Raw genomic sequence first — 24,521 nt, 5'->3', positions numbered from 1 at the left:
GAAGAATCATAGGGTGGAAATCTGCCACTTCATTGTTTGTTGGGGTTTGGGGTTTGGGGTTTTTTTTTTAATTCTCTGAAAGAAAAAGTCACACACCCAAAACCAGTGAGAATAATTTAGTCACTCCATCTCCTTTTCACCCTCTTCAACTGAATCATTTCAAGTTGGCCTCAGGCTGGAAAAGAAGCAAAGTTTTCTATACTCTCTACCCATTCCGTTATGAAACCCTGTCTACCTTCTTCCACAAATCCTAAGAATATCTTATATTTTCATAACCATTTATAGTTTCTAGAGCTCTTATCCCATTTCTCATTCCCAACAATCCCATGAAGTAGACAAGGCAGGTGTTATTAGCTTAATTTATCAAATGGGGAAACTGAGTCAATAGACTTTAGTCATGGTCATCAAATTCACCTCCCTCATTTTATGAGACATTTGAGGCCTAAAGATATGAAGTGATTTGACTAGGGTCACATAACTTGGCAATAACAGAGTTGATTCAAATCCAGGTCTTATCATTCCAAATTCAGTATGCCTTCTACCCTATGATATTGCATCCACTCTACTAGCTCTGTGACCTTAGAGAGATCACTTCATTTCTCTAGGCCCCAGTTTACTCATACGTAAAATAAAGATAACAGTATCTGTCTGAAATACCCTTACAGTGTTCTAGGGAGATCATGAGGTCATGTCTGTGAAGGTACCATATCAGTAAAATGCTATGTAAGATTGAAATTAATAGGGCACAATTGCCGTCCTCAAGAAGCCAGAAGTCTTGTTGAGGAGGCAACAGTAATATACATGAAAGAAAAAATTAATGAATATATGGGGTGGATCTGTGATTTTAAAAATGTAAAAGTATGGGGCGTCCAGGTAGCACAGTGAGTAAGAGCACTGGCTCCAGTGTCAGGATGACCTGGGGATTGAATCCAGGCTCAGACACTTAGCACCCACCCAGAAACACCTGGCCATGTAACCTTGAGCAAGTTACTTAATCCTGATTGCTTTAAAGAAAAAAAAAATGTAAAAGTATTTAAATACTAAGCTATATAAGCCATAGGTGCTATTTTATAATGAATGAATATCATTTTACTACCCCCAAGAGAAAAAACAAACACTAAATACTTGTCAGTTGTGGTTGCAATTGCTGTCATAACATTTTTGTTTAGTTTGGCTCAGTTCATGTGACTTCTTTTTACAGATAAAAGGATCGGTTGAAAGACTGGAGAAATGGGTCTATTTCCTGCCACATCACTGTCTATATTCTTTATTTCTCTTTCCAGCTAAGCCCCTTCCATGAAGCCTTCCCCTGTTACTACAACCCTCAGTGATCTTTCCCAAGAACTGCTGGACTTGAAATTAGGGGATCTTGGGTCAAGTCCTGTCTCTCAGAGTTACTTGCCATGGAATGTCAGGCAAATCACTTTCTGTGGGCCTCATTTTCTTCATTTATAAGATAATAATAATTCTGTCTACCTTGGGGAGAAGCAGAGGGGGGATCTTTTAAGTGCTATAAAATTATATATAATGCTTTTCTGGGATAAAATATTTTCCATGTACTATGCAGTGGTACCTAGAGTCAGTACAGCCTAACATTAAATTTTAAAAGCACAGGAATCATGGCCTAGCCAACCTGTCCCCATGCTATTCTTTTTTTATTATTTATTTATTCATTCATTCATTTATTTATTTATTTATAGTTTTCAACATTCATTTCCACAAGATTTTGAGTTACAAATTTTCTCCCTGCCTTTCCCCTACACCCCCACCCCAAGATAGCGAGCCTACTGAATACCCCTTCCCCCAATCTATTCTCTCTTATAGCCTCCCCCACCCCACCCACAACTTTCTACTAGGGCAAGATGGATTTCTATACCCCACTGCCTATGTATCTTATTTCCCAATTACATGTAAAAAAACAATTTTTTAAAAACAATTTGTTTTTGTAATATTGTAATATTTTCTCCTTGACCTGGGAACTCTGGAATTTGGCTATAATATTCCTAGGAGTTTTCTTTTGGGGATCTTTTTCAAGAGGTGATCAGTGAATTCTATCAATTTCTATTTTGCCCTCTGGTTCTAAAATATCAGGGCAATTTTCCTTGAGAATTTCTTGAAGGATGATTTCTAGGCTCTTTTAAAGATCATGGCTTTCAGGTAGTCCAATAATTTTTAAACTCTCTCTCCTGGATCTATTTTCCAGATTGGTGGTTTTTCCCATGAGATATTTCATATTGCCTTCTATTTTTTCATTTGTTTGGATCTGTTTTATAGAATCTTGATTTCTCATAAAGTCACCAGCTTTCATTTGCTCCAATCTAATTTTGAAGGAATTATTCTCTTCAGTGAGTTTTTTAAAATTCCTTTTCCATCTGGCCAATTGGGCTTTTAAGGCATTCTTTTCCTCGTTGGTTTTTTGGGACTCTTTTGCCATTTGAGTTAGTCTGTTTTTTAAGGTGTCATTTTCTTCAGTCAGGTTGTTGACTCTCTTCGTGATTTTCTTGCATCATTCTCATTTTTTCTCCACTTCTCTTCCTTGATTTTCAAAATCCTTCTTGAATTCCTCCATGGCCTGTAATCAATTCATATTTTTCTTGGAAGCTTTTGATGCAGGAGTTTTGCCTTTGCTGTCTTCTTCTGGTACCATGTTTTGATCCTTTTAGTCCCCCAAAAAAAGATTCTATGATCTGATTGTGCTTCCTCTGTTTGCTCATCTTGTCAGCCAGTCACTTAACTTTTGAGCTCTTTGCCATGGTAGAACTCTTCTTCCAGAGTGGAGAGAGCTGTGTCCCAAATTGCTGGGGGTTTTGCAGTTGCCAGAGCTATGAGGAGGGCACCCTCTCTACAGCCACAATAAGCTCTGGCACACTAGCGTTCCTCACTCCAGGACCATCACCCAAGACTGTGACCCAGATCCACGCAGGTCAAAGCAAGAATGATTACCCTCTGAATGGTCATTTGATCCCCCTATGATCTGTAGTCCAGGAGCTCTGGAGGCAACCATGGGGCAGCAGCTGCAACTGCCCTGCTACCGCCACCTCTTGCCCCAAGGTCAGGGTCCAGAATGCTTTTCTCTCACCCAGTTCCAACAGAGCTCCCTACTGACCTTTTATTTTTTCTCTGGCATTTATGGGTTGAGAAGTCTGGAAACCACCACAGCTGCTGGTGATTCACTCTCCTGAAGTCTGCTCTGGCCAGTCTGTGCTACTGGTCAAGGCTGCCACTGGGTCTGGACCCAGGGGGCTCATGCAGGACTGTGCTAAGTTCCCAACCCTGTGTGATAGACTCTTTCTATCATCCTGCCAGGCTCTCTTCAGCAGGAGATTTGTTTCTCTCTGTCACTTTGTGGCTTCTATAGCTCTAGAATTTGTTTAGAGTCATTTTTTTACAGGTATTGGAGGTGGTTGGAGCAGGAGATCAGCCAAGTTCCTGCTTTTACTCCACCATTTTGGCTCTGCTCCCCCCCTTCCTATTCTTAAATTCTTAAAAAATGCAAGTGAGTTCTCAGATAAACAATATTCATAATACTTTAAAACAACAACAATAGTGATACCTTTTTTTCATCACATTCATTTCCAAACATTTACTTCCCCTGCTCCCCTACTCAGCAAGCAACCTCTTGCAATAATAATTTTAAAGAAAGGGGAAAAAGTTCAACAAAACTAAAAATGACAATAATAATAATAACTAACACTTATATGACTCTTTAAGGTGTGTAAAAACTTTACAGATGTATCATTTTATCCCTATAACAACCCTAGGAGATAGATACTATTATTATCCTCATTTGACAGATGAGACAGACAGAGTAAATGACTTCTCCAGGATCAAATAGCTAGCAAGCATTTGAGGCTGGCTTTTAATTCAAGTCTTCCTTACTCCAGGTCCAACACTCTATCCATTACTCTACCTAGACACTAACATATCTAATTTCTAACTATATGTGCAACAATTTCTGATAATATGTGCAAAATTGCACAACTATAATCCTCCCACTTATGCAAAGTACTTTTAAAAGCCACTCATCAAATGATACTTCTCTCTCTTTTCTTTACCTCTCTGCCCCCTAATGGAAATGGCATTTTTCTTAGGTGTATTGGGTGGTCTTTTTAAATCATTCACTTCCCAGAATTATAAAATATCCAAGTTGGAAGGGAGCTGAGAGGCTGTCTAATCCCTCCTATATATGAACAAGGATCCCCTATGCAACATGCCCATCAAGTTGTCATGTAGCCTTTGTTTGGGGAGCTCCAGTGATCAGGAGCCCACCACCTCCTGAGGTAGCCTAGCCCACTTTGGGCTGCTCTAATTGCCAACAAGATTTCCTTATATTAAGTCTAGATTCACTTTTTAAAAGTTTCCTCTTACCCTTCACAAGTCTGTCTCTGCCCGTCCCGAGCAGAAAAAGTCTGTTTCCTCTTCCAAATGTCATCAACCCTTCAAAAACTTTTTGACAGTAACCATATAACTTCCAAGACTTCTTTTCTCCAAGCTAAACTTTCCCTTTGAGCCATCCCTTCTTTCAGCCCTCCTAACTTGCCTTACTGAGACACATGTTGGCCTTGGAGAATCTACATGGGCCTATAATTTTTTTTTTCTAATGAATAAGTTTCTCTAGTTTCATTTCTCCTTTCTCATTTCTTATTAGCTCCAGCCTAGGGTCTGTAGGAGCTATTTCTATCTCCTGGATTTCCCCTTTCCTAGGATAGTGACCCCTCTGCTCAGCCCCAGATGCATCCTTTCTGCTCTCCATAACCCCAGCTCATGATATTGAGTCATTCAAGGAAAAGAGTGACCTTACAAGACAGCTGAGCTAACATTTGGTTGCTCAAAGGGTGACCAGTATAGGACCCCAGTGAGGTTAATAGAAGAATTCTAAACTTTCCCAGGCTTACTTAGAGGAGTTATGTCAAGGATAACACCCCACCTCCCAACCCAAGGCTTGTATGCTTTAGTTTAACAATTTAACAAATATTTATGAAGTCCATGCTATCTGTAAAATGAAAAGGTTGAACCAAATGTCTAAATCCATATTCCTGTAATCCTAAGGTTGGCTTATTTTTCAGTCTTGGTAACTCATAAAATCATAATCATAATCTTAGCTAATGTTTGTATATGAGAGGCAACATGGCGTAATGGCTAGTGAACTAGCTTTGGGGCCATGGAGACTTGGGTTCAAATCCTGCCTCTGACACATATCAGCTCTATGGACCTTGGCAAGACACAAACTCTCAAGGTTCTGGGCAGTTCTCTAAAACTAAGGGTTGCAGAGAAGATACTAACCTGAATTTGTAAAGTAATCACAAAACTACTGTTCTTGTCCCTCCCCCTAAAATCCATATAGACCTTTATAGTTTGCAAAGCTCCCACATACCTATTCACTTTCAATCCTCACAACAAACCTATGAGTTAGGTACTATTAATAGATGCATTTTACAGTAGGGAAGGTGAGATGATTTTCCTAGGGTTACACAGCTAGCAAAGTATATGAGATAGGATTTGAACTCAGGTTTTCCTGAGTCCAAGACCAGCAATACCCACTGTACCACGTTGCTGCTTTAGTCAGTGACTGACATGTGCAGAGGCTATGAACTGCCTTGCTGAAGGCAATCTGTCCTTTTTCCCCAATAAAATAACAGTTTCTTGAGATAGTAATGTCTATGTGATGCAGTAAGGCTAAGATAACTATAAATAAAGGACATGGCCACTGCCCTCACAGAGTTCATAGTCTAGTAGTAGGGATAACACACTACGCAAATAACTGTAATATATAATAATATACTATGTGAAATGTTACATCTAAGGGGATTAATAACAATTCTGGATAGAGGAATCAGGGAAAGTTTCCTGCTAGAGATAACATTTGAGCTAAAGGATGGATAGGATATGCCAATAGGCATAAATGAGGGTGAGAGTTGGGGGCAGGAGGTAAAGTGATTTTCCATGTGTAACAAGGGATTGGATCAAGGCCTGAAAGATGACCTGTGTGCCTCAGATCATTTCTACCTGGGGGTACAGAATGCCCAGTTGGTACAAAAGTTCAACTGGGAGAGAAGTGGAGCAGGGCATGGATGACCCCTCTGGGCAGATACCCAGGTGACTTGCTTAGACCCTTAATGGAGCTTTCTTTGAGCCACTTTCTTAGAAAGTACACTCAGCCACTTTCTAAGACTCTCAGGAGTCTAAGAAAAATCATGGAGAATGGGAGAAGAGACACTGGCCTGAAGAAGAACAAATGTCCCAATTTTCAAAAGAGGGAAGAAGGTAAAGTCTACAAACTATAAACCAGTGAGCTTAATGCATTCTTGGGCAGATTCTAGAAAATGTTATTAAGGAGAAGGTTTTGGAAATGTTAGAAGGGAGATCATCGATGAGTGATGAAGGGAGCATGGTTTCATCAATCAAGGATAGGTCATACCAGGCTAACTTCATTTCTGTTTTTTCATGGGGATGACTAGACTTGAAGAGCATGGAAATGCTATAGATGCAGCATGCTTAGATTTGTGTAAAGCAATTTGCAGGGTCTCATGCAACTTGAGTAGATAAGACAGGGTAATTTACACTGGGTGATAATGCAGTTAAGTGTATGTGGATTGGGTTAGATGACCAAAGAGAAGAGATTAATGAGTTATCATCTTGGAAGGAGGTCTCCATTAGAGTACCCAAGGGATCTGTGTTTGACTTATGCTGCTCAGAATTTTTATTAACAACTTGGATAGAGATAGAGATGGCATGCTTATGAGATTTGAAGATGACACAATAGTTGGAAGGATAACTATCATTTTGCTCCAAAAGCCCAATCCAAAAATATCTTAACAGTGACATGTGCTACCAATAGCACTCATTCAGTTAGGTAGTTTTAACCATTTTAAAATATATTTGGGGGGGGATTTGTTGGGAAAAATAGTTGGAAAATATTCATCAATCAATAGGCATTTATTTAATAGGTACTTAGTATGTGCCAAGAGCCACTGGGGATGCAAAAGGAAAGTACACAGTGAGTCCCTGCCCTCAAGGAACTTACAATCTAATGGAAGAGACAGCATAAATAGACATATATAAGACTCATATAGAGCAAATTAAAAGTAACCTTAAAGAGGACTGTAGTCGTGGCTAGGGGACCAGAAAACTATCTGTTATATTAGAAATTAAATGTACCAACTAAAACGTCTACACGCTAGAATGATAGACTGAATCAAATAAGCTGAAATTTAATAAGGAGAAATGTAACATTCTGTACTGCAGTTCAGAGGATCAACTTCATAAACAGAAGACAGAGGAGAAATGATTAAGATAAAATTTCTGTAAAAATAGATTTGAGGGTTGGTTAGTGGATCCCAAGCTCAACATGACTCAACAGTGTGGTAAGGATGTCTCCCAAAGCACATGTTGTTCTAGGCTGAATTAACAGAGAGAGCATCCACACAAGGGAGAGGATACCTCTGCCACCCTTGGTCTTGGTCAGGTTGTATCTGGCTTACTGGCTGGGCTCAGGACAGGGCCCTACATTTTAGGAAAGACAGAGACAAACTATAACAGGTCCCCAAGAGTGTGACCAACATGGTAGAAGTACTAGAAAACATACAGTGGGAAGTACCTAGGGATGTTGAGCAGGTTGAAGAGATGACTTAGGGGAACATGATAACTGTCTTCACATATTTGAAGGGCTATCATCTGGACAAGGAACTAGAGCAAATTTGCTTGATTCCAGAGGACAAAGCTAAGAACAAGAGGTGGACATTTCAGCAAGTCAGATTTCGACTCAATGCTTAGAAAACCTTGCTAACCATTAGAGCAGCCCCAAGATGGCATGGGCTACCTCAAAAAAGCAGCAAGTTCCCCCAACTCTATTTCCTCAAGCAAAGGTTGAACTGATGCTCGTAGAGTGAATTTGTGTTTGGATGTGAGTTCGACTGTATGGTTTCTGGGGTCCCTTCTTAGTTGAGGGTTTCTGTAATCCCGTCTTTCCCTCAGTTATCATGTGTAGTAGCACCAAGAGTCAGTTTTCCCAGCACCTGGGAACTCAAGAATATGTATAGATTTTTACACCCAAGTCATTAGACTAGAGTTGGGATGCTGGAAAGCCTTTTTTTCAAACTTTTTTGAAAAGATAGGGAAACCAAAATCAACAACAAAATATATAAGAAATATTATTGCATAGCACTGCGCTAGGCAGTAGAGATCTATAGTTTAAGGAAGACGTTGTCACTGCCCTCCTAAAACTTAATAATCTAGAAGAGAGAAAATACAAGAACACAGCAACACAATGACTATAATACATATTACATGAAAAATGCATTACAGGAACAAAAACAAACTTCCCTGTGAAGGCTAAGAAGGTTATTCACAACAAGGGATGATGAAGAAAGACTTCTTGGAGGATGTAGAACTTGAATTAGGCTTTAAAAATAGGTAATAGTTCAATAGATGAAGAGAGGGAGGATATTCCAGGTATAGGGAATGGATTGAGAAAGAGCACAAAGGCAAGAAAACATAGGACATGTCCAGGGAACAGAAAGTGGTCAAGTTTGCAAGGCATCTGGGTATATAAAGCAATAGATTTTGAAGTCAAGACCTGAGTTCAAATCTTACTTCAGATACTTATTAGCTGTATGAACCTGTAGTCACTTCACATTTTTCAACCTCTCTTTCCTCATCCATAAAATGGGGATAATAAATAATAACTACCTCTCAGAGTTGTGATAATCAAATGAATATTCTAAAACACTTGGCAAACCTTAAAGCACCATATAAATGCTAGCTATCATTATTATCACCATCATGACCAGTTTGGCTGGAGCTTAGAGTGGATAGGGGGAAGAATCTGAAAGCTAGGAAGGTAGATGAGTGCCAGAGTATGGAAGTCCTTCAGTGTTAAATCTCTAGAGTCTTTGGGCTTTACATGGTCATCAATGAATGGGATCCAGAAGTCATGATAGCCTCCTGAAGCAGAGTTAGCAACCACATGGCATTGCTAGTCATTTTTCTGGTGCTATTTGACAACAAGAATTAAGTGCTGGGCAAGTCCCCCACATTCCTACCCCCACCTCCCCCCCACTCCCCATTAGTAAATATATGCTCTTCATTCCATGAAAGCGAGTTGTGTAGAAATGCCAAATGTTTTATGGCTTATAGTCAATCTGCCAGTGATCCACCACAACCCTCCAAGCTCCATCAGGTATATTTCCAGCCCTCTGAATGAAAGGGTTAATTATCTTCCTTCCCCAGATGTCCTATTGTTCAGGGTGGAGATTCTCTGTATTTTCCTTACTGTGATTGTTGGGAGATCTGTGCTGGTTAAAAGCAGAACGGAAACTGCCCCTGAGTAAATTTGAGGTTTGTTCTATTCAGCTATTTCCTGAACTTACAACCTCTAGTACCCAGTTTTCAGGAAACCCAGTTATTGAAAACTCTTTTTGGAAAAAAAAAGTTTATTTTTTTCTCTCCTCTTAAATAGAGTAGAAACCAGCTAATACTATTGACCTTCCTGTGCATCTCCTGGTCTTAAATCTGTTCTCCACCCACGTCTGAAATTAATCTCAGAAACAATCAGACTGTTTTCAGAGTCTATATCCACCAAAAAGGCATATGGGAAAGAAGAAGGAACTTGAAGGCAGAAGGACTTTGGTTTGAGCCTTATCCCTGACACTTACTAGTTATATGACTTTAGAAGAGTCACTTTACATATCTGGAATTCTGTTTCTTCATCTAAAGATGAGGGAATTGGACCAGGTGATTTTTAGGTCCTTTCCTGATCTAATTACCCTGGTTATGAAACACATGTAGACCCTGGGCTTCACTCTCCCAATATAGATACAAACCTTCTTCTGGAGGCTCCAAGGCTAAATCTGAAGGATAGTAGATTGCCCTCGATCCCCAATCTGGTGTGTTCCCCCCAATATAATTTGACCAGTTAATAACTCCTTAATATCATCCAAGCAATGATTACTGGCCCAATATTATTTTGACCAGTGTTCTTTTCAAAATCATTGATAATCAGTTAACATCAATTAGTTGTTACAAAGGGATATTTACTGGAAAGTACAATAAGGACAGAAGTGCAAAACTACCTCACTCTTCCCTCCAAACCAGGGCACACTTATCTCTTCTATACCTCAGTCCCTAGAGAATATGGATCCAAAGAGGAGATGACCAAACATTCCACCTACCAAGTTCACTTCTGGGTGTGCAATGGACAAGTCAGTCCCTTGCATGAACGAGGATACCAGGTCTCAGATGCTGGGTCTCTCTACTTCTGGGCGGGATCAAGCAGGTCATTCTTTAGGGCTGCCTAATCACAAAGATCTCCTGCTGTAGCTGTGGCAGATTCTGCCAAAGACTCCTGTGGTTGAACTTTTAAAGGCAATTTCGCCTTTTCAAAGCTCACTTGGTTGTAATCAGGTCAGTTCCATTTTTATTTCTCATTCACCTACTATCCAGAAAGAATGAGCACAACAAGGACAAAAGAAACAGAGGTAGCCATGGGTTCATGGGTGCCTTGGGTAGGGAGGTAAGGCAGCTGACAGCAGCTTCTCCCACCTCTCTTCCCAATTGGAAGCTTACCGTTCTTGCTTTGCTCACCTCAAGGAAAGGAAGATTTCCATGGCCCATACCTGCTTGTCTCTCCTTGCTGTTCTTCTCTTCTATCTCTCCTGAATGAATTTTATTACTTTATGTTACTGAGTCACTGGTGAAGAGAACCAAATAACAATATAGGAGCCAGATGGTAACAAGGAGAGCTGAAGTAGTTGACTGACCCGACCAAGTTGGAAAATATGTCAAGTCAGCTAAGACTGGCAACCCAGCACCTCTGTTCAATTCACACATTGAGCAAAAGTTAAATAAAGGCAAACACCTAAGTACAATTAGGCATTTTATCTTCTCTCTGCTTTTTCTTTCTCAGCTTTAGAAAAACTTTAAGTTCCTCCCACATAATTACTTCAGTATTCAATTACCACTTCCTCCAGGCCTGTCATGACTCTTATTTCACTTGAAGTTCAAGTCTCCCTATAACAGGATTTAACCACCTTGTTGAAAGTCTTTGGGTTGGCACAAGCTTTCTTATCCAAGCCGCTTATTCAGCACTCATACTATAAAAGTATGCCACCACCACCACCCCCATGTCTTGTTTTAAGGAAGAAACTGGCTTCTCTGATCCATGAGGCTTGGCAGAAATGAGAAGGAGGATTATAACAGAGTATATACAGTAGCATGAGTCTCTATGAACATCTTACTCTAACATAATAATGATCTTTTCTATCCACCAAACTAACTTACACCAAGCTTTCCCTTCTTCCCCACACCCACTTCTCATTCATTTAAAATGCATTCATGGTGATTAATTTGGCCCATGAAACATAGACTAATGCATATTTTTCCTTCAACCCTACCATCTTGAGTAGGTCTAGGACTGAAGCCCTTTCAGTCTCCAGTACCACCATTCTCTATTCCTTTGGCTAATGCAAAGTTAACTGCTTGGGACTGCAGAACTATTTGCATTCTTAGCCTTAAAACAGACCTTGTCCTTCTAATATTAAAAACAAATGAAGACTCTAGGGGGATAGGATAGCAAACTTCAAGTACATATAAAGCTGGCTTGTGGGAAAAGGATTAAATCTGTTCTCTTTGGTCCCTGAGGGTGAATTTGGGAGCACTGGGTAGAAGTCATAGAGAGGTAGATATGCTTAATGAAAGAAAAACTTTCTGAGATTATAGAATGGGCAGGAATGGGTTCCTACACATACATACATACACACACGCACACACATACACACACACACACACACACACACACACTCCTTTCAAGCAAAGACTAAGTAACCTATTATTGAGTGTGTTGTAATGGGGAGTGTTACAGTATAATTTGGACTAGATGGCCACTAAGGTCCCTCCTTTCCATCTCTGAAATATTGAGGTTCTATGGACATATGAGAGGATTTTGATACAAAGATATAAACTGGTTTCTCCATGCCATGAAGTCAGTTGTGGCTCACCTTCTTCTACTTGTAGCCCTATTCAGTTATTTATCTTTTCCAATTCTCTCTCTATCCTTCTCTTCTTCTATTTCTACTTTGCTTTCTCTCCCTCCCCTTTCCCTTTTCTTCTTCCTCTGCCTAAGCCTTAGGCCTGCTCATTGGTACCCAAAGTGAAATAGGTTGTTGCCTCCTGAATTAAGAGTTCCTCTCCTTCACTGATCAGGTCAGGGTCTTGGACCATACTTGGACCATAGACGCCACATTTGTTTCAAAGGTTGGTTTCTTTGCCCAGAAAGGCTTCCCTCTTTTTTACAGATGTCAAACTCAAATAGAAATAGAGGCCACCAAGTTGTATCTAAGTATCCCAAGAGGCCACATGTTAATTGGAAAACCACATGTTAATATTATCTATATTTTATTGTGTTTTTATTTATTTCATTTTCTCAATTATATTTTAACCTGGTTTAACCTAACTTGATTGTGCTGCTAGCTCACTGAAGTGTTTGAGATTTCTCTTCTAAGCAACTCTCTAAGACTGGAATTTGAAGAAAAGATACTGACCTGGATTGGTAGAGGAAAGGTTTTTACCGGGGAGATCTCTGTACTAGTCAAATCACAAGACCAGCCCCTATCCACGTACCAATGACAATAGTAATTTTAGAGATATCTGACCATTGCCAAAGGTTTTGGAGAATAATGGATAAGGAATGTTGAAGGAATTGGAATCTATGTAGTTTAAGGGAGAAGGTAATTACCAATGGGGGCAAGATTCCCCTGGAGGAAGTAGGATTTGAGATGAGCTTGAAAGGATGGGTTGCAATTTTTCAGACAGGGAACAATAGCATTAGCAAAACTAAGGAGGCAGGAGAGCACAGGCCAGGCCAGGAGGGACCTGGAGAGTAGTCAAAAAGTTTAGTTTGGCTGCCATTTAAAGTGAGTAAGCATGAGATAAAGCTGAATAGTCAGTGACAGGTTATGGATGGACTCAAATACCCAAAAAAGGAGTAGCTTCACCATGAAAGATTAGAATTAGATATCAGAAGGGCCCTTCCAGCACTGAAAGGATTGTTAAGCACTGCATTAGGTACCCCCCCCCCAAATTAAATCGTGGAGTCTCTTTCTGAAGATCATTAAGGTCATTAAACAATGGACAGATTCCCATCTTCCCTGGGTACTTTAGATGTAAATGTGATTAGGAGTTGTATGACAACCCTCTCAAAAAAAAAAATCATTCTCCTACCCCATTATCATTAATCTTCCCTCCATCCCCACCTAAAACACCTGTCTCACTGGAATACTGCATAATATATCTCCAGACATACCTTAGTCTTCAGACTCAGGGAAGTCAGTCCATGGGTGGGAAGATAAATTGACTGATGAAGACACCTCCTCATACCAGGAGATTCTAGATGCTAGGAGTAGAGATGGATCTAGGAGGCAGTAAATCTACTTTACATTTCTTTCTTTTCTTCTATATGTTTTTTCAGACATCTACAAAAACATTTCTTGACACTAGAGCAGGTAGAATGCCATCTAGTGGTGGCTCAGAATGGCAGTTGTCCTGAAAATACCTGAATAAACCTAAAAATCTGACCTCCCTCTGCTCAGGACCAGAAGGTGTCCAGAGAGGTCATCTAATCTAAATCTCTGCCTGCTGGCAATCTGGCATTTAAATTAGCTCAAAGAATTGAGGATCTCTCTTTTATTCTTTAAGACCTCCAAGATGAAGATTCTATAGCCCACCTCCATAACCCAATTTTGTTCAATTCAACAAATGTGTTGTGTGTTATTTTCATGTGTCTATGGTTGGTCTTTCCAGCTAGATTATGAACTTTTTGAAGTCAGGGACCAAGATTGCTTTTTTATCTTCTTTTCCCCTTCCCCTTCTCATCTCCCTGCACTCAATTGTTCTGCATGTACAGGGCATAAAAATTAATGACTTGTACTCCTGGTTACTTTTATTAGTGCCAGTAAAGATACCCAGTCTCCTATGCCACCTAGTGGTGATATCACTACAAGCCCACCAGAAATCAATCAGCCTGGAGAGAGAAGTCCCCTTCCAATTCTGAGAACACAGTGGGAAGAAAATCAACCCTGAAATCAGCAGCTTTGGTATAACAGATACAGAAACCCTGCTCTTTACCTAGGATCCCAAGTTTTAGAGCTAAGAAAGATGGTAATGCTCTCTTCCAATTTCTTCATTTTACACAAGGGAATGAAATAGACCCAGAGAAGTTCTGCAATTTGCCCAGGATCACACAGTAAGTAGCAGAGCTGGGATATGAGCCAAGGTGTCTTAATGACAAATCTAGTGGTCTTTTCCTTGTGCCATATGGATAGTGAAGGACTGAAGGAAAATGTCTCACTTGTGGAATAATGTATACCATAATAATAGTGGAAGTTTACATAGTAACAATTTTCAAAGCACTTTACATACATAATTTCATTTGATCTTCACAACAACCCTGTGTCATAGGTACTGTTATTATGCGCAGTTTACAGATGAAGCTTAGAAAGGTTAAGGGATTGTGCCAGGGTCACACAGCTAGTAAATGTCTGAGGCAGGGTCCAAACACAGGCGTTCTTGACCCCTAACTTCAGCACTCTAATTATGGTGCCACACTGCCATTCATGAGTAACAGCACATCATGGTCAGAATTGTTAAAGATTAAAGGCAAGAGACCTGAGTTCAAATCCTATATCGAACTAGCTGACCACATTTAACCTTTCTGATTGTTTCCTCTTTTGTCAAACGAGGCTGATCATACTCTAGCTACCTGTCCTCTCAGCACTGTAATATAGAATGTAATTTGTAAATCTTAAGGCATCATAGGTGTGGGTCGGTATTATTTTGGCCACCAGGGCATTATTCATTATGAGAAGATCAGTATCAGCAAGACATTCACCTTAAGCTTTGATCTGGTTGTAGGCACTGCTTCTGTTGCTGTTGCCGGCATTTTTGCTGCCTTGCGGATTACCAAAAACAAGCTCTCCAACCACGTGTTTGTTTTCCAAGGAGCAGGAGAGGTGGGTGTCATGAGCAACCTGGGATCATCGTTCTTGTTTTTAGTAACTGGGAGGTCAAGTGGTGCCTTGCAGAGAGGCCTGCTTCCTTGGAGATGTGATGAACACTAAGGCTTAGATTTCTCTGTGCAAATACTGAGCAAGAGACTGCTAGGAGAGGAAGTAGGGAAACATTGATGTTCAACCTTTGCAAAGTATCAAATGTAAAATCTCATAGTAAACAGATCCTCCTTTCCATCGCAAATCTCTGCATAATGCCCCATTCTGGACTTTTAGGCAGCTATGGGAATTGCCCACCTCATTGTCATGGCCCTGGAGAAAGAAGGTATCCCAAAGGCAGAGGCCACCAAGAAGATCTGGATGGTGGATTCCAAGGGGCTCATCGTGAAGGTAATATTTACCGACTCCCTGAAAGCTGCATGTGGCTCCCAGGCCCCTAGGCACCACTTAGGTCAGTAACATAGATGATCTTGTTTGTATAGAGTTTGGGAGTTAGACTAGAATGGACAGGGTCCAGTGCCCCAGCAAGAGATTTTGCTACTCAAATGCAAGAGGCTAGGCTCCTCTCAGTGTAAGAGAAGGAATATTTGGAAAGGAGCCACTCAGCCTCCATTTCCTCATCTGTAAAATGCTGTCTACCTCACAGAGCCATTGTAAAAAAGAGAATTCTCTCCGGAAATAGAAGGCTTGAGTTCAAATCCAATCTCTGATCCTCTCTACCTAATATTTGCTACCTATATGACCTTAACAAGCCACTTAAATATCTCTAAGCCTCAGTTTCCTCATCTGTAGAGTGAGGAAGTTGGACTCAGTGGCATCTGAGGCCCTTTCCAGCTCCAAATCTATGGTTCTGTGAGAATGCCCAGTGAACTGAAAGAAGCCAAAGTAACCTTTCCACACCTAGCCCAGTAGTTGGGTTGAGGTAGGTTTTCCCAGCAGGTGGGAATGCCAAGGTCCTGCTGAAGGAGTTATCACATGAGAAGACTTTGTAACGCCTCCAATTTTGTCCTTTAAGGAAACATCACTTGTTAAAGTCTCCGAAGTATAAATCGGGCCCCAGGTAAAAACAAAACAATAACAACAGACCTTTCATAGCCCAGTGTGTAGACTTCTTCTCTCATCATCATACTAACATCATTCCCTCTAGCTCTCTCATTAAAGTAAATAACTGAGCAGTCATTTTTCACCATCAAACCCCCAGCTGTGGATGCTCCAAAAGACACACTCCCAAAGCACATCACTGGTTAGGACTAAGGAGGCCAAGTGCAGGCATCTTGCTTGCTCCCTATTTCCTGAGTGCTGACTTTAAAGTCTCAGGCCATGGAATTAAGCAGTTTGAGAAATCCGATCTATCAATCAAACAACAAACATCTAATTAGCATTTATTATGAGTCAGGCACTATTCTTGGAACTGAGAACACAAAGAAAAAGTGAAAAAGTCTGTACCCTCAAAGAGCTTCCATTCTAAAGTGGGAGACAGTGTGCACATACTCAGCCTGTATAAGAGTCATTTGAGCTTTTTCATGGAGCTCAGGCCTCCTCCTAATCACAGATGCTTGAGTTTAAAAATGGATAATCTCCATGAAGCCTTCCTTTTCTGGTCCTCTTAGATGCTAGTTAGTGCTCTCCCCTTCCCCTGAAAAAAAAAACCAATTATTTTGCATTTCTTTTGTAGATACTAATTTGCAAGGGGGCAGTGTGGTATAGTGAACGGAGAGCTGGCTTTGGAGTCTCAAAGATCTGGGTTCAAGTGTGTGTTCCTGACACATACTGGCTGTGCACTTGGGCAAGTCTATTAACCCTTCAGTGTCCCAAGCACCTGGCTAAGCAAAGCAAACACCATTTTTGCATTAGTAGAGGCAAGAGCCTCTACCGATAAGATCACAGATCCTAGAGAGAAACCAAAAATCGTCTGCCCTCAATGGGCAACTTGAAGGAAGGAAATGTGTCATTTTTTACTTTGTAGCCCCAGCACCTAGAGAGGGGAAAGAGAGGGGAGGGAAATGGAGAAGAGAAGGAAAAGGGGAAAGGGGGGAGGGAAGAAAATGAGGAGGGAGGGGATGGACCTTTATATAACTCCTGCAGGATTCAAAATCAAATCTTCCTGATTCCAAGCCACTGTACCAAAGTGCCACTCATTTTGCATCCAAGGCTTAGGGCTGTTGGGAATTTTTTTGGATTGTAATTTGTTTGTTCCTTCTTTCACCCAGGGAAGGAGTCACCTGAACCATGAAAAGGAGGTGTTTGCCCAAGATCATGCAGAAGTGAATACCCTGGAAGAAGTAGTCCGGCAGGTGAAACCCACAGCCATCATAGGTGTGTGGAGAAAATTTCTGATCAGGGACCCGTTTGAGCCACAGACAAGGGGAGGGAATAAAGAATGTAAGGGATAAGGAGGAGCTTGACCTGTCCAGAAGGTGTCAAGGAATGGAGGAGAAAACTTTGCCTAAGCAGGATAGGGCTAAATTAACACAGGCCTTGATTTGAATGTCTCTAAGCAAGGACTGAACTCATCTGATCAGAAGTCTTCATTGGCACTATATTGCCCAGCATGTTCTGTGGTAAAGAACACTGATCTTAAAGTACAAAGACCTCTGTTCCAATCCCAGTGCCAACACTGACACTTAATTTCTTTTTTAAATACCATTTTATTTTTTTCAATTACATGTAAAGATAATTGTTAACATTTTTAAAATCTTGAATTCCAAATCTTCTTCTTCCTCACTCCTTTCTCCCTAAGATGGTAAGCAATTTGATATAAATTATATATGTGCAAACATGTAAAATATATTTCAATATTAGTCATGTTGTGAGAGAAGAAACAGACCAAGAGAAAAAATAATACAGAAAGTGAAATAATAGTGTGCTTCCATCTACATTCAGACTCCATCAGTTCTTTTGCTGGATGTGGACAGCATTTTTCATCATGAGTCCTTTGGAACTGACTGACAATTTCTAAAAAAATATTTTTGAAACCTTATAACAACAGAGATAGCCTAATTCAGGGACCACATGATCATAAATATGATCCGAGGCATAAAACTGGGAGACGCATGCTTACCAAGGGCTGTCAATCTCACCATTGTTATGGACAGATCCAGTGCATAGACCAGATTGGAAAGATGAAGCCCTCCAGATGCTCCTTGTACAGATCACATCATTCTGCTTGCATCTTCTCTAGAAGACTGGAGAGCAGGAGTTCTTAAACTTTGGGGCATCATGGACCCCTTTGGCAGTCAGTCTGGTGAAGCCTATGCAGTTCTTCACAGAATCATGTTTTTTAATGCATAAAAACTAAATATATAAGATTAAAAAGGAAATCAATTATATTAAAACACAGCTATTAAAATATTCCAAAAGAAAGTTCAAAAACCCCATATAAAAACCCCTTTTCTCCTGGACGTGATCCATATGTACTCAAAAGACTTTGACCAAACCATCCTCACAGAAAAAACCAAGGTGAAGAATGGCTTTTGTCCGCATTGGCATCAGGTGTATAGACAACCTATAGAGCTCATGTGAGCTACAAAATTTAGCAAATATTTTTCTGATTTTGCAGATAAAAAAGTAATATGTCAGAGCCAGGATTTGAACCCAAGCCACTTGACTCCCCATCCAATATTCTTTCCAATATACTACAACCTCTTCTTTTTTCCTCATGGATAAAATCAACTCAATATTAATTGAGTTCCTACTCTGTGTTGAACCAAGGCAATATGGGAGCAGTCCAAAAGAAGCTGCAATCTAACACTTTTCCTGATTACCCTAGGGGTTCATTCTCCTTCCTCCTCAAATCATCACTTATCTGCTTTTGTGTCATTCTACCCACACCCACAACATAAAATACAAGCTTCTCTATAACACTCTTTCAATCAATAAACACTTATTAAGTACCTGCTATGTCCCAGGTACTATGCTAAGTATCAGAGAGTAAGACTATGGGACCTCACCATGGTACACTTGCCACACTTACATAAACACCCAATCTGGAATCAAGAGGAGCTTGGTTCTAATGCCACTTCTGTCCTTTACCACCTAAGCAGTTACGTGCTACAGTGGACAAAGTGCTGGACCTGAACTCCAATACTACCTCAGACACTTACTAGCTGTGTAGTCCTGAGGAAGTCACAACCTGTGTTTGACTCAGTTTCCTTATCTGTAAAATGAGAATGATAATAGCATCTGCTTTCTAGGGTCGTTGTGAGGGTCAAATAATTGTAGAGCTCTTAGCACAGTACCTGGCACATAACAAGCACTACATAAAGGTTAGTTATTATTGTTAATCTTTTAGGGATATATGGGTGTTCAAGGAAGTACCCCTGGTGTGAGGGCTGCCAAGCCCTTTTCAGGGCTGCTCTCCATCTTTGGTATTCAACAGATCACCCAGCTCTCACCTGGGGCTCTCACAAGATGTAGCATGCACAGCAGTGAAACCCCCGCGAACCATTTTGGCAGATGGGCTAAACCAAGGTGAGAGTAACTGAGGGGTCCTAGACCCATTGGTGAGTGAGGGGGGTAGCAATCCCAAGCACATGAAGACTTCATCTGGCAGAATGGGGGGATGGGAACAATTTGTTGCGACAGTCATGGAGATGGCTGAAGCAGGCGCTATGGAGCGCTTAGAGCTGGGTTAGACATTGAAGACACCAAGGTCACCCACTGCATCTCGAGCCATCACCAGTCATCTTGACTTGTGTCTTGCCACTGGACTCTGGAAGAAAGAGTAGAGCAGACAATTTTACACAACCTCTGCCTCACTTAAATACAATTTATGCACAAGACAAAAGACATCACCCATATGCCATTTTACCATGTTTACCCACCTAAAAGTCCTGTGGCAACAGGCAATTAATGAAGCAACAGGTTTGGATACACCAGGAGCAGCAGTCACACAAAAAGTACAAAGATTTTGCAGAGATGATTCCATTCACCATTGGTACGTGGATGTGTGCACTCTTATGGACATCAAGAAACCCAGCAGACCTGAAAGGTGAACAGCTCTTGTTGTACAAGAACTAAGCAGGTATCAACATCCAAACAGCAGCCCTGAGTGACACAAGGCTGGCAAGCGAAGGCCGGCTTACCAAAGTCAAAGCTATATACGTGGTTTTCTGGAGGGGCCACAGTGCTAGGCATAGATTTTGCAATCAAAACTAATTTAGTCAACAAGTTTGTATGCCTCCCCAAAGGAGTGAAAGATCATTGCAGAATCTGGTCAGCCGAAGAAGTTCATCCAAATTGTACACCAGTTCCATGACTGCTTACTTGCCAGGGTTCTGGATAATGGACAACACTCTCATGCTTTCCAGTCACTAGTGGAATGAAACAAGACTGTGTATTTGCCTCCATGCTTTTTAGCATGATGGATTCAGCCATGTTGTCAGACACCTTCAACAAGAACAAAAACAGAATCAAGGTCAGCTACCACATTGAGAGCAAATTATTAAACATGGAGAAGCTACAAGTAAAGACTAAACTGGAGAGAGAGTTGGTGTGTGACATTTTGTTCACAGCTGACTGTGCCCTTAATGCAGCCTCCAAGGCTGAGATGCAACAGAGTATGGATCTGCTACTTGCATTAATTCTGGCCCAGCAGTTAACACCAAAAAAACAGATTCTCTACCAGGCAGTACCAGACTCTCCATATGTGGACCCATTGGTTACAGCAGATGGAGAGATTTTGAATGCTATGGATAAGTTCACTTACCTTGGCAGTGTACTCTCCAGGGATGTACCCGTATGTGTGTTGCTAGAGAGCTCAGTGTTTGGGAGGCTCTGAAGAAAAGTACAGGGGCGTGCAGGTGGCTCAGTGAGTAAGAGCACTGGCTCCAGTGTCAGGATGACCTGGGGATCGAATCCTGGGCTCAGATACTTAGCACCACACCCAGAAACACCTGGTTGTGTAACCTTGAGCAAGTTACTTAACCCCAATTGCTTTAAAAGATTTAGAGTTGGGAGGGGTTGTGGAGGCTTGTCAGTCCTACCCTCTCATTTTACAGGTAAAGATACTGGAGCCTAGAGGAATTAAGTAAATTGTCGAAAGTCACATAGGTAATAAATAACAACAACAATAATAATATAATCTACTCAGTGCTTTAAGATTTGCAAGGTGCTTTACTTACATGAACTTGTTTGATCCTCAGGACAACTCTGGGAAATAGGTGCTAATATTATCCCCATTTAAATAAAGATGAATAATGATAATATAATTTATGTAATGTTTTAAGGTTTGCAAAGCACTTTAGGCATAACAACTCATTTGATCTTCATAACAACTTTGGGAAATAAGTGCTATTATTATATCCATTTCAAAGATTAAAAATAATAGTAGCTAATATTAACTTATAATGGGGTGGCTAGGTGGCGCAGTGAATAGAGCACCTGTCCTGGAGTCAGGAGGACCTGAGTTCAAATGTGACTCAAATCCAACACTTAACACTTACTAGTCTTGTGACTTTGGGCAAGTCACTTAACCCCATTTGCCCTCCAAAAAGCAAAAAAAAAAAAAATTAACTTATAACAATATTATCTAACATGTTTGGTTCGTAAAGTATTTTACATGTCCTAACTCATTTGATCCTCACAGCAACTTTGGAAAATAAGTGGTATTATTATATCCACTTAAAAATTAATAATATTGATAGCTGATATTAACTTATAATAATATTATTTATATAACACTTTACAGTTTGCAAAGTGCTTTACATATAACTCAGTTGATCCTTGAAGCACCTTTGGGAAATATTATCATCCCCATTCAAACAATTATGGTTGGTCATTGACCTTTGTACTCAAAGAGGACCAAAATGACATCACTATATCAGAGTGAAGGCATAGTGTGTCTGACTGTGGCTGAGCGAGCTCAGAAGGCTCACCCACAGGTATTGTAGAAATAGTCCATATGAACATTGGGAGTAGAGATGGCTCTAAATTTTCACATCTCATGTTTCTTGTGAGTTACTGCAATTCTGCTTTGCTCATAGAGCACAGTGCCTTCTTTGATGAAGGCAGGTCCTGTTGCAGTTTCTCCCATGTCACACAATCAATTCCAAAGTTCTTCAAAGAGACCTTGAGAGTGTTCTGTATTGCTTCTTCTGATCTCTGTGTGAACACTTGCCCTGTGTGACTTCTTCATAAAATATTCTATTAGGTGAATGTATGTTTTGCATTTGAATAATGCGGCCAGCCATCAGACTTGCATCCTCTGCAGTAGAGTTTGAATACTTGGCAGTTGAACTTGAGAAAGGACCTCAGTGTCTGGTATCTCATCCTGCCAGGTGATCTTCAGAATCTTCCGAAGACAATTCAAAGGAAGCGATTCAGTTTCCTGAGACAGCACTAGCAGACTGTCCGGGGTTCACAGGCATACAACAATGAGGCCAGCAGTCTGGTAGGCAGTCTAATATGTCATTCTTGTGTCCTGTACTTTTCTTTTTTTTTTATTTTTTCTTTCTTTTAAAGCAATTGGGGTTAAGTAACTTGCTCAAGGTTACACGACCAGGTGTTTCTGGGTGTGGTGCTGAGTATCTGAGCCCAGGATTCGATCCCCAGGTCATCCCGACACTGGAGCCAGTGCTCTTATTCACTGAGCCACCTGCACGCCCCTGTACTTTTCTTCAGAGCCTCCCAAACACTGAGCTCTCTAGCAACACACATACGGGTACATCCCTGGAGAGTACACTGCCAAGGTAAGTGAACTTATCCATAGCATTCAAAATCTCTCCATCTGCTGTAACCAATGGGTCCACATATGGATAGTTTGGTGCTGGCTGGTAGAGAATCTGTTTTTTTGGTGTTAACTGCTGGGCCAGAATTAATGCAAGTAGCAGATCCATACTCTGTTGCAAGGACCGCTTTTACTTATGTCTGTATATCCAGCGCCTTTCCCATGGGAGGCACTTAATTAGGTTAGATTGATGAAGAAGCTAAACCCAGATGGGTTAAGTGCCTTGCCCAGAATCACACAGCCAGGACAGCAAAGCCAGCGTGCAAACGCAGTGTTGGATGAGGCGACACTCCCTCTGGGAGATAAAACAGGGGGGCTCTCAGCAGCTAAAGGCTTGTGGACAGCAAGGAACGCAACTCTTTTCTCTTGGGCAGGGGTGGCAGCTGTTGCAGGAGCTTTCACTGACCAGATTCTGAAGGATATGGCTTCATTCAACAAGCGGCCAATCATCTTCGCCTTAAGCAATCCCACGAGCAAAGCTGAGTGCACCGCTGAGAAATGCTACCGGCTCACAGAGGTAAGCCCCCAGGATGCTGCCAGCCTCCCTGCCCCTGCACAAGGGAGATGCCCTTTAGGAGATGCAGATGGGCCCAGGGCAGAGCCAGCCCAAAACCTGTGCCCCAGACACTGCCCTCCAGGAACCCTGTCCTAGCACCAACCCAATCACAGACACAACAAGCAGATGCCCCTTTTATAGGGGTGGGGGAGAAGGAGCTCAGAGAAAAAGGGATCTTCCCCCAGCCCTACCTTGGCCACCCCACCACCCCACTCCCACAGGGCTCTCTCCTTGCAGGGTCTAGAGAAAAGGACAGGCAGGCAGGCAATAAGCATGTCCTAAGTGCTTATTATATGCCTGGCCCTGTACTAAGTTCTTGGGACACAAAGGAAGGGAAAACTCATTCCCTGCCCTCAAGGAGCTCACTTTCCAATAGGGAAGACACCGCGCAGATAACAGTACATTTATGAGATATATGCGGTGTCATTGGAAGGTAATCTCAGCAGTAGCAGCAGGGGACTGAGAACAAAAAGTCCTTTGCAGAAAGTAGGATTTGAGCTGAGTCAAATAAACCAATGGAGTGACTTGTGTGAGGAAAAGTAAGAAAGCCAATATGACTATTATAGAACACATAGAAAGGAATAAAGTGTAAGAAAACTGGAAAGGTGGTAAGCGAACGGATTGTTAAGGGCTTTAAAGACAGAGGACTTTATATCAGATCCTGAAAGTAATAGGGAGGGGTGGCTAGGTGGTGCAGTGAGGAAAGCACTGGTCCTGGAGTCAGGAGGACCCGAGTTCGGTTCCAGCCTGAGACACTTAACACCCACACAAAAATACTAGCCGTGTAACCTTGGGCAAGTTACTTAACCCCAAATTGCCCTCCAAAAGGCAAAAAAAAAAAAGTAATAGGGAACCACTGAAGGTTAGAGAGAGGAAACAAGAGAGACAGTTGACACAGTTAGGCCTACACTTTGGCCAAGTCACTTTGTCAGATGAGTGGAAGGTGGATTGGAATGGGTATAGATTTGAGGCAGGGAGGTTAAGTAGAAAGCTACCGTATTTCCCCGATAATAAGACACTGTCTTATTATTTTTTTTGGACAGAAAAACACCAGAGGGCTTATTTTCAGGGGAGGGCTTATTTTAATGAACATTGACAGCAATTTTAATAAACAGGTAAATGTGAACAAAAAAATGTACCTTTATTCAGTAAGCAAATCACTGGGGAAGAACAGGATGACGCGCTCACTGCTGCAGCTCTGATTGGATGCAGCTCGGAGAACGGCGTGTGTTTCACGGGG

At 41.2% G+C, this 24,521-nt stretch overlaps 1 protein-coding gene and 1 long non-coding RNA gene across 3 annotated transcripts in view; one reads left to right on the top strand and one right to left on the bottom strand.

Moving 5' to 3' along the window:
* LOC138148342 (uncharacterized) overlaps positions 1-13,659 on the bottom strand; it is a 49,022-nt gene extending 35,363 nt beyond the window's left edge. Inside the window, exon 1 of the long non-coding RNA XR_011165034.1 lies at positions 13,298-13,659. This is a non-coding gene — a long non-coding RNA (uncharacterized lncRNA). The remainder of the gene's footprint in view (positions 1-13,297) is intronic.
* Positions 1-24,521, top strand: part of ME3 (malic enzyme 3) — a 333,119-nt gene that overhangs the window by 300,256 nt on the left and 8,342 nt on the right. For both annotated transcript variants that reach the window (XM_069071034.1, XM_069071035.1), the window contains exons 9-12: positions 14,905-15,002; positions 15,276-15,389; positions 17,210-17,315; positions 23,100-23,242. In XM_069071034.1, coding sequence (XP_068927135.1) covers positions 14,905-15,002; positions 15,276-15,389; positions 17,210-17,315; positions 23,100-23,242 — 461 coding nt within the window. The remainder of the gene's footprint in view (positions 1-14,904; positions 15,003-15,275; positions 15,390-17,209; positions 17,316-23,099; positions 23,243-24,521) is intronic.

This window comes from Petaurus breviceps, unplaced genomic scaffold (genome assembly GCF_028583685.1).
Source record: "Petaurus breviceps papuanus isolate PSGF00001 unplaced genomic scaffold, PetGlider_PUasm1.0 90823, whole genome shotgun sequence".
In the NCBI taxonomy this organism is placed as follows: domain Eukaryota; kingdom Metazoa; phylum Chordata; class Mammalia; order Diprotodontia; family Petauridae; genus Petaurus; species Petaurus breviceps.
The sequence above is the reverse complement of the archived record's forward strand: the minus strand, read 5'-3'. Positions and strand labels throughout refer to the sequence as shown.